Source organism: Olea europaea, unplaced genomic scaffold, assembly GCF_002742605.1.
Source record: "Olea europaea var. sylvestris unplaced genomic scaffold, O_europaea_v1 scaffold3384, whole genome shotgun sequence".
NCBI classification, from domain to species: Eukaryota; Viridiplantae; Streptophyta; class Magnoliopsida; order Lamiales; family Oleaceae; genus Olea; species Olea europaea.
Genome location: NW_019252848.1, coordinates 27162 through 37951, shown reverse-complemented (window position 1 = coordinate 37951; position 10790 = coordinate 27162). Strand labels below are relative to the sequence as shown.

Genomic DNA, 10790 nt, shown 5'->3' with positions numbered 1-10790 from the left:
TAGGGGATAGCTATCTTTCGGACATGCTTTGTTCAAATCAGTGAAGTCAATGCAAACTCGCCACTTTCCATTGGCCTTTTTTATGAGAACTACATTGGCGCGCCAGTCAGGATATTGTACTTCTCGGATGAATTGTGCATTGAGCAGCTTGGCAATCTCTTCTCGTATGACTTCGCGCCGTTCAGGCGCAAACTGTCTTTTCCTTTGTTTGACAGGTTTGGCTCCTGGGTTTACATTGAGCCAGTGTACGGCAACCTCGGGGTCAATTCCGGGCATGTCTTCAACTGTCCATGCGAATACGTCTTGGTTCTGGGAGAGACAACTTATGAGTTTAGCCATGATGGTTGAATCAAGGTCACGCCCTACTGTCACCCTCCTACCAGGCACGAGCTCGACCTCGACCAGCTCCTCTACCGGGGCTAGTCTCCCACGATTTTCAAGCTCGAGCTCGAGCTCTGTAAGCTGCATGACGTCGCCCTTTATTTTTTGGACACTGGTCATATAACACTGGCGAGCCACGGTTTGGCTTCCTCGAACGACCCCAACTCCACTATATGTGGGGAACTTCATCGCCAGGTGAAAAGTTGAGATAACAGCTCTGATTTTATTTAGCAACGGTCTTCCCAGAATGGCGTTGTAGGCCATCGAAGTTCGGACAACTTCGAAAGTTACGATATGGGTTACCTGCCGACCTTCAGATCCCAAAGTCATGGGTAATTCAACAATACCTTCAGGGATGATGACCCCGCCACCAAATCCTTGTAGGGGTGTTTTAACAGGCTTGAGTTGTTCCATTGAGATACCCATCTGAACTAAAGCTTCATGAGATAGTACATTAGCTGAACTTCCATTATCCACAAGAATTCTCTTGACCTCGAAGTTAGCTATGATGGCTGATATGACTAGGGCATCATCATGGGGGAAGGATATTCCTTCCAAATCCTTGGTCCCGAAGGTGATATCTTCCGTATGAGCAAGATCCGTGCCAGGAGAGACTGGAAGCTGTTTGGCGTACTTCTTACGTCCATTGTTGGTGTCTCCCCCTGAAGTTGTTCCTCCGATAATAACGTTAATAGTGCCAGTTGTTGGTGGTTCACTACTACGCCCCTCATGTATGTTATTCTGCTTGTTCCTCGGGCGTTTTTCATGGCTAGTGTAAGAGCCCAAAAAACCTCTCCCGATGAGGGCCTCAATTTGTTGCTTCAGAGCCAAACACCCCTCAGTGGTATGTCCGTGGTCCCGGTGGAAGTCACAGTACTTGGTTCTGTCTCTGTTTTCAGGTAATGATCGCATTCTGGGAGGCCACTTAAGCTCTTTGAGGTCCTTGATCTCCATCAGGATGTTGGACCTTGATGTATTCAGGGGAGTAAAAGTTTCCTGTCGGGGGTTTTGTTTTTGCTTGACCCAAGGATTGTTGTCTCGTTGATTGGGTTCACGTGGTCTCTTATTGTCTGGCTTTAGCAAAGGTGAAACGTCCTTTCTTGGGGTTAGAGTTTCTTCCATATTGATGTATTTCTCAGCTCGAGTTAGGAGGTCAGTTACTGACTTCGGGGGGGTTTTCGACAAAGACATCTTGAATGCTTCACATCTTATAGCGTATGTCAAGGCTGAGACCGCAGCTGTAATATGTAGATCGGGAATCTGAAGTCTTTCTTTATTGAATCTGGTCATGAAATTGCATAATGTTTCATTGGGTCCCTGGCGCATCTGCATAAGTGATGCCGCTGTTTTCCTAATTCTCTTGCTGCTTGTGAAGAAAGCAGAGAATTTATCGGCCAAGTCTGCGAATGAGGCGATAGAATTTGGCTCTAATGTGGAGAACCAATCTCTAGCTACGCTTGTAAGAGTTTGAGGGAAGGCTTTGCACATTACAGCGTCAGGTGCGACCTGTAGGTTCATGATATCGGTATATTTATTGAGGTGGTTGATAGGGTCAGTGGTTCCATCATACTCCTTTATCCTGGGGTACTTGAACCTATCTGGAAGGGGGGAGGACAGTACTTCAGGAGTAAAGGGGGTGTTAGGGGTAAAGCCTGTTGTCCCCTTTGATTTCTGTGCTAGGCCCGCAGCAATACCTTTTTGGATGATTCTGGCAAGCTCCCCTGATTCTATCATTACTGCCCTTGATGTTGCGGTCATAGGAGGTACACCCGAGGTTCCAACACCATTATCAGGGATGTTTCGTGGAGCTCGAGCTTGAGCAGCTGCCATAAGATCGCCTTCCGGTGTTGGTGTATGCGATGGGTGTGAGTTTCTTTGGCTTAATAACTGAGCCAATGTAGTAACTTGTTGGCGGAGCTCTTCAAAAGCTCCGGTGGTAATGACAGCTGGTGGCAGTGCCGCCATCTCTAATGATTCCTCTTAAGGGACAGGGTGATCTCCAGGAGGAGGATTTGGAGCGGATGAGCTTGCTGGTGGAAAACCCGATCGTGTATTCACCATGGCTTTTGGTAGCACTTCCCACAGACGGCGCCAATGATGCTGTCACCTGAAAGATCTCGAGCTTGATAGTCCAACTTCACTTTGATGAATACAACCGGTCTGTGATTACTTGTAATAAAGGCAACGAAGTGTGTGCTCGTCGCCCCTCCGATGCTTAAGTAAGATGGGAAATTTAGTGCGTAAGGCTATAAACTGAAGATAATGAAAAACATACCTTAGTGTTGAGCTTTGGCCAAGTATTTATAGGTGTTGGTGGGGGAGCTGTAGAAGGATTCTATTATTGAAAGAGTCCTTTCCACCCTTAGGATTAGGTGTTGGAGTGTGATTAGAAGTATTCTGTTAGAGTTCTAATCAGGAGAGGAGTAGACTTAGGTGGGGTCTATTTTCTTTTGGAGATTAAGTCGGTGGGCAGTATTGGGAAAGATACCCCGACCTGGGGGGTAAACCCCGACCTCAAATAGGCCCAACTCACCAAGATCAACTCGGGGTATTAGTTCGAGGTCGAGCATGGTACACGAACTCAGGGATAGTTCGGGGTTACCAGTCCGGAATCATCACCGACCAACTATCTTCATTCGCAACTCAAATTCTCCTAGCAACATAAAAGTGCATTGAAGTAACATAGTGTTACTACTATTTTCATAGTCCAAATCCACCACTGCATCACCCACCACTGCATCGCTAATTCACATTCAAACCCAACTTTTGCTCTTTAGTTCATTATAAATCAACGATATGGGAGAGAATCTGTGCTTATATGGCGGATTAATGTCAGAACAAACATCTATATTAGTTGGCCTTAATCTTTGTGAGATCATTGTTCTGACTTTTGTCTTCACAAATTCAATGGCTGCCGTGTATATAAGCAGAACCTAGAAAGTCACTGCTTCCCCCAACGTATCGTTTTTCCATGATAAAATGATTCTCTCTTCATAGAACTCAGGCGAATTGGCCATCACCCATTTCAGTGCCAATCATCGACCACCTGCTCTACTCTCTCTCTCTCTGATTTAGACTGTGAAATGTGAACCTTGTTTCTCTCTCTCTCCTCTCTCTGTAATTTGGTACATGTTTGGCCCCCTTTAAAATTTTTAATTGTTTGCTATAGTATCATTTTTCACCATAATGGCCATAAGAAGAGATTGTTTCTGATATTTTTGTAGATACTCAACCCTCCATTTGCTTCGGTTAGAGAAATTAAAGAATAGTTCATGGAAACTTTATGAATATACTTAACAATATTTCTAAAAGATATACATCGTGAAATTAAAGAATCAAGATGTATATCAATGAAAAAAGAGGTGTAATGTTGAGATGATAAGTACACGACAATGGTTGTATTTTTATTTTTTATTTTTTTATTTTTAGTTTTTATTGGATTAGGAGCATAATTGTAAATTTGTTGTGGTGTATTTATTAAAAATATATTTTAATTGTGGTGTTATTATAATGTAGTGTAGTAATTAAATTTTGTGGTGGTAACATAATTACCCAATATTTTATTTGAAGAATGTTTGGTTGAAAATGAATTTGAGAAAAAATAAGATATAAAATAAAGAGAACCAAACAGGGACCGAGAATATTTAAGAAGAGAACTGAAAAAGGATGAAGCACAGAATATTAATAGAAATATGGGAGAATTAAATTGAAATCAATCAAATCTAGATAGAAAGATTTGAGTTTGATTTTATTTAGTGATCGAATGACTAAAGTTATTAAGGAGGTTCAATCAACAATAATAATAAGGTAATTGAAGTTGGCTGCTCTGCTATGCTATACTAGTTGTAGGGCACTAGCTCAAAACGCGATTAGACTACGACGATGTGCAATATCTATGCACCGTATTAAGGGCCTCCTTCTGCTGGGCAATCTGACTACTGCTAAATGTGAATGGCCAACTTGATATTTGTATTCTAAAATTCCCCAAAACCCAATTTAGATACCAATTGTTATTTCAGCTTCCTTCGGTCTTGTATCGAATGAGATCTCTTGAACAGGGTTTTTCTTTGTCAAGTATTATGCTTCTTACGCCATGCTTTAGTCCTCTTAATCCTTTACAGAGTCATCCAACTAGTAAAGATCTGGATCATCCGCAACAAAAGAAAAGAGGGAATCCTTGCCTAAGCTTGAAACTATATGTAAAAAAGATTGCTCCCCTTGCTTGCAATGATGTGGTGATGAACCTTTCATTCTAATTCAGTGCTCTCTGAACCATGCGGGAAGGTTTCTCATCAAGCGGCTCTCCAACTTGATCTTGCTCATGAACCATATGTCATCCATTCGATGATGTTATGGTGCTTTTTCCTTTTTATATAATTTATATAAATAGGCTTCCAATGCAAACTGAGATCTTGGAATTAAAATGCCTTTTCTTGGCATTTTCCCTCAAGGATTTTTTTGATGGAACGGTGATGGAGGCGTGCTGACATCGATTGCCAGCACCTTGAAGTAGGGAAACAAACCAAATTGGAATTAAAAGAGGCAGAATTGCAGACTTGACAACGTCGATGATGGAGGTGGTTAACTTTTGTCAAAATCTGCTAAAAGATAAATTTTAATCTTTACCAAACAATGGCAAAATATGATCATTTTGTCATAAAAATGACTGTAAAATGTATTATTAAAACAACTTCTAGACGAGGAAAAGTAGTATGATTAAATGGATTAAAACAAAGGGAAAATAGGGGTCTATAATAGATAGTGATTTCTCTCTAGAATTCAAGGAAATATTCTAATCTAATGATAGAGGGGCTGTAAGACTTCACGATTCCGAATTCGATAGAATATAATTCTATCAATTTTACATAATTTAATGACAATGTTTCGATATATCCAAAATTGATATAAGTGAAAAACAAATTTAATTGATCAAAAAACCAAATACGAACAGATGTGACAGGTCTCCTACCATGTCCATCCAAATTTGTTCCTCTTCCAATTGGTTCGTTATCCCATCAATTTCTGGAGCCAATTAAGGGCTCCGGCACGATACATGGACAGCTCGAGAGTTCCATCTCCACACGTGATTTTGCCCTCACTGTGGGCCAACTCCTTACCATGTGTCACCTTAAGTAGGACCCACATTGAAAATTGGTTGACTTTTATTGAAAAGTCCATGAAGATTTGGTAACAAGGTAATTGACCACTCTCCCACACGTCACTAGATGACACAAAATGCAGCTAAACCTAAACCCCTTTCTACCAGGTCAACATATTTGTCCCTTCTTAATAGGGTCATATTGCCTTAAATTATATGGGACACACATCAAAAGTCAACCCCATATACATGCAAATACAAGATAATCCTTCATGTTTGTATCTAATGTTCTAGGTTCCTTCAGTTATTTTTCTCACAAATATACTTCGTAGCAGATTGGATTGGACGAGATTAAAGAAGTAAAATATGTAAAACACGTTTCCTATTTACTATCTAACAAGTTAAACTTGTAAATGATTTGATGATTGAATATTGTACTAATGCTTGGTTTACGTTGTAGCATATTTTATTTCTTAGGTCAAAGTATTCATAACATAATAAAGTATTTTGATTTTGATATATATCCTCAAAATTGGAACTATTTTGAAATCAGGAGTAAAATTCATTGTGCATTATATTTACTTTATTGAGTATTTTACACATATATTTCCATATATTTTTAATAGTTGACTCTTGTTATGTGGTTTAGACAAGCTTGGTCCACTTTTGCATAACAAAAAAAGTAAGTGGTCCATTACACCTCAATGTCATATCTTATCAAGGCATCTTAACAAAACAAAGTGATAATATAGAGATTAAAAATTACTATGATATTGATAATATAAATATAAAAATGAATAGATCACTTTTAATAATATGTTTGGATACTTGTTCTTAGGTTATATAGATCAAAGAATAATTCTTTGTATAAGCTCTGTTGTTTAGGCATTACAATGATGTTAGTCGTTATTTGAAAGATGTTCAATTTATATAACTTTTGGTGAAATTTATTTTTTATCCACTCATTATATAGGACCCACAAGTATTATTCACTTATCCATTGCTCATTTATATGATTCTATTTGTAATTTAAATCGATTTTGTTACGTATCAAACACGTGCTTAGGTCTATTGAAATGCAGGGAATATAACGCATTTTATGAGACTTATCATTTAACGCCATTGTTCTCGATTCTTAATGGTACTTCTCTTCGATGAATTTGATGTTGGAGTGCCATCTATTTTGCTTAAGGTGCGGTAAAAACCATAATAATGAGCTGTATGAGGAATGTGGAGGTTGATAAGATTGGAGTTTTCAAAAGTCAACCTAGTAAACAACAAAATCTCTTAATGAAACAAACACATTTGCTACATGGGCAATATTGTGCAGAGGCCTGCTACACCGACAGGGCCACGACAGACCTCCTACCAATACGGGGATGCCGTGTGCGCCCCCTGAAAAATAGTGCCTACGTGGCCCCATCCGTTTAGATTTTTCCTATTGAGCATGCTAAATTAACACACAAGATATTATAATTTTGCTTTCTGAAATAATATCTATATCTACACTACTTAATAGCAATCACCTACTAAAGCTTTATAAATTAAAAACTTCGAAGGCAAAAGACACAAACATCAAACCTCACACTGCATCTACTCCACTTTGAATCTCATTTCATAATCCCTCTCATCATTCTCTTCGTATCATTCTAAGCACCTGTTGTACTGCAAAAATAAGTTTAAACAACAATGGAAGCGCTAAAGAGTATTTCTTTATCAGAAGGGTTTGAAGATGATCTAATTAAAGAACTTTTCGACAATGAATCACCATTGTTTATGCCTTATCAAGAAACATCAATGGAAACAAACTCCATCACTTCAACTGATTCAAGCATTAACCCACAGGTCGTATCAGCCCTCCATTCGAGTCCTACGATTCAAGATGATATAGAAAGAGCTTTATTAAACACAAATTATGGTATCCAACCTGTAGCTATATCAGAAGCCTGCAGGTATTATTTGTAGATTCTGTTGTTTCATTTTAGCCGACATGTTTTATTGAGTTTGAGATGACTTTTTCTTCTCTCTCTCTCTCTCTCTCTCTCTCTCCATGTGTGTAGAACTTCATTAATGCTGGAAAGAGGCTTGAACAGGGAACAGGAGAGTAAGCATACTATGAGAATCAAGTGTTGTGGCAATGTTATGTCTGATGATGGCTATAAATGGAGGAAATATGGCCAGAAATCTATTAAGAATAGCCCACATCCAAGGTAATAATTTTAAAGTAAATTTTAGGGATGTAAATTAATCAATTCTTACTTATTTATACTTGAAATGAACCCATAAATCATAATTACTTAATTTGTAAATGAAGAAATTGATTACTTAATAGATGAGCTCTTTGCATTAAAGTGATTAGTAATCTTAACTGCTTCATGGTCTCTTTGCCATATTTAATATACAAGAAAATATTATCTACACGCTTACTCGATAACTAGAGAAGCTCTCTGATATATTCATTCGTTACATTGTTATCTTTTGTATTTTAGGACAGTTAAAACAATCAGTATCCTCGACTTGATCATATAATGCAAGGACACGTCTAAAGACGACGGCTAATCTGCATTTTCAGGGTAGAATTATGCAAAATGATGTCCAATTCTAATTCTTTTCCCCCTAAAATGTAGGAGCTATTACAGGTGCACAAACCCAAGGTGTAGTGCAAAAAAGCAGGTGGAGCGGTCCAGCGATGACCCGGACATCCTCATTATAACCTATGAAGGGCTTCACCTCCACTTTGCTTACCCATTTTTGTTGCTTAATCCACTGGACCAAATTGATCCACCAACAAAGAAACAAAAAGGTCACAGGCCCATATCGCCAGCCCAAGACTATTCAGCAGAAGCCAACCAGATTTTCAGTTCCAGCCCAGTATTAGGGGAGTTAGATGGACCGGAGTTGCCAGGCCCACAAGGTCTTCTTGAAGATGTTGTGCCATTGTTGATTCGAAAACCTTTGGTCAATGCTGCTTTCTCCAATTCTTCGTCTTCGGAATCTTCTTCTTCTCCAACTTCCCACACTTCCTTTTCTTGGTCTCTTGATGATTCTTCTTTAGGATTCCATACGAATATGTAGGATCATTGGTGGAGTCAAAGACTCGGTAAAGGCCTAATTTAATTACCAAAAAAATTTTTAAAAAAATATAAAAAAATATTATATTACAATAAAAGAAAAAAAAATCTCGAATTTTAGTAGGGGCACAGGTAGGTCCCCTCCCTCTGCCACTTTGTAGGATAAATTTAGTGTGTAGTATCAAATAAAATCGAATGGTACAATCAATAAGATTATAGCTTCTTTTTTTCTTTTTAAATATTATTTAGTATTGTCCAGTGTATTTTATCAAACATATCAATCAAGTCTTGAATGGTCAATTCCAAGTGATTCTGCTTGATTGAGAAAGGATGTATTGTAATATTCTACACCAGGGACGGATCCAGAATTTTTCATAGCGGGGACTGAAAGTACTTGATAAAGTGAATGTAATAAAATTTATACGTACTAAAAAAACTCGTTAAATAATATTATTTATTTAAGTCGTTCCCGACGAGGATTTGAAACATAATATTCATCTATAATAGAATCTAAATCTATTTTCTCAGCAAGTTCTCTTTCTATAAAAAGTATTATACAATCAGCAAGAAAATCATCCTCCATTTTGTTGCAAAGCGTTGTCTTCACATGTTTCATTGCTGAGAATGCTTGCTTAGTACTTGCGGTAGAAACGGGTAATGTCAATACAAGACGAATCAATCTAATCATCATAATGTAAATCTCTGACCTTCCACTCTCAGTCAACTGTTTGCATAATAGATACTTGAAATCGAGACTCACCCTTCACATCTAACTCATAATGTGGCAACTCATATTCCAATGTAATAATATCTTGTTTCGAAAAATCTTGAGGGTAAAATTTCTCTGCAAGTGTGCAAATTTTTCAACTGTCAAATGATCTAAATGAATTTTTAGGATCCAAAGCTGCACTGAAAGAAAGAAGTTCTACTGATATGTCATTAAATCTTGTATTTAACTCCATCATTACAAAATCTATTGCTTCATTAAAAACATCATAGTGATAATAATGCCTAATTGTAGTTTCATCACTAGAACGGCCAGTGTTACACAAACATTCTAGATCGGGTATTGTAATATTGTTCTTTGAGCAAAAGGATTTTACTTCTTGAAGAAATTCTTCCAATCATCATCTCTCAATTTTTGAAGCAATTGTTTAGTGGTAAACACAAACCTTAAAGCAGTCAAGATGTCTTGGGATCTTCTTTGAAGGGATTGACAAAGAACATCACTGATTCTCATTATTCTATGCATCAAATGCAAGATAAATATGAACTTAAAACTCACCAACTTTTTGCAAGCACCACGAGCTTTAGCTTGAGATCTACCATTTGAACAATGATCACAAATTTATTGAAACACTTTGCGGGTTGCACCATACATATCTATCAAGCTCTTTATAGAGTTGTAATGTGAGCTCCAATGAGTAGCTCCAAATCATTGCAGATTAACCATTTGATTAGCCCCACTTCTAGATTCACACTCCCCGGTATCCAACATACATTGAATTTCCTTTCTATGAGAAAATTGCAACTCAGTAACTCGTTTAGGAGAAGAAGTAATAACATTGACAATCTTGTCCAAATGAGAAAAGAAGTTCCAAATGACATGGACTTCTTTAGCTGCCGCGACCAATGTTAGCTGTAATCGATAAGCAAAACAATGGACATAGTATGCACATGGACAATCTCTAAGAAACAATGCTTGAAGTCCATTCCAAGCACCTCGCATGTTACTAGCGCCATCATACCCTTGTCCTCTCATTTTGTTTACCCGAAGTTCATATTAAGCAAGAACATCACATATTTCATTTTTGAGATTCGATGAAGTAGTATCACTGACTCTTTTGATTGCAAAGAAACGTTTTATCAAACTACCGTGACTATTCACAAATCTCAAGATAATGGACATCTGCTCTCGATTAGATGCATCTTGTGCTTCATTAACAAGAATGCAAAAGCATTCATCCCCAACTTCCTGTCGAATCACATGCCGTACTCTATTGGCCATAATATGCAAAATTTCTTTTTGAAAGGTTGGAGCAATGTATTGAGCATTTTGTGGTGCATTTTCCAAAATAATTTTACTAATATCTGGATTCAAATCAGCTAAGTGCTTTATTAGTTGTTTAAAATTCCCATGATTACGTGAAGATGGGGATTCATTATTACCTCTGAACCTTAAACCTTGAAATGCTAGCCATCGAACACTTTTAATTGAAGTCATTATACGCAAACGACGT

At 37.9% G+C, this 10790-nt stretch overlaps 1 protein-coding gene across 1 annotated transcript; it reads left to right on the top strand.

Annotated features, from left to right (window-relative positions):
- The first annotated feature begins 7039 nt into the window (after positions 1-7039).
- Positions 7040-8987, top strand: LOC111386034 (probable WRKY transcription factor 49). Its single transcript, XM_023010464.1, has 3 exons — positions 7040-7431; positions 7540-7689; positions 8107-8987. The coding sequence occupies exons 1-3, from the start codon at positions 7169-7171 to the stop codon at positions 8552-8554; spliced, it is 861 nt and encodes a 286-aa protein (XP_022866232.1). The 5' UTR covers positions 7040-7168; the 3' UTR covers positions 8555-8987.
- The last annotated feature ends 1803 nt before the right edge of the window (positions 8988-10790 follow it).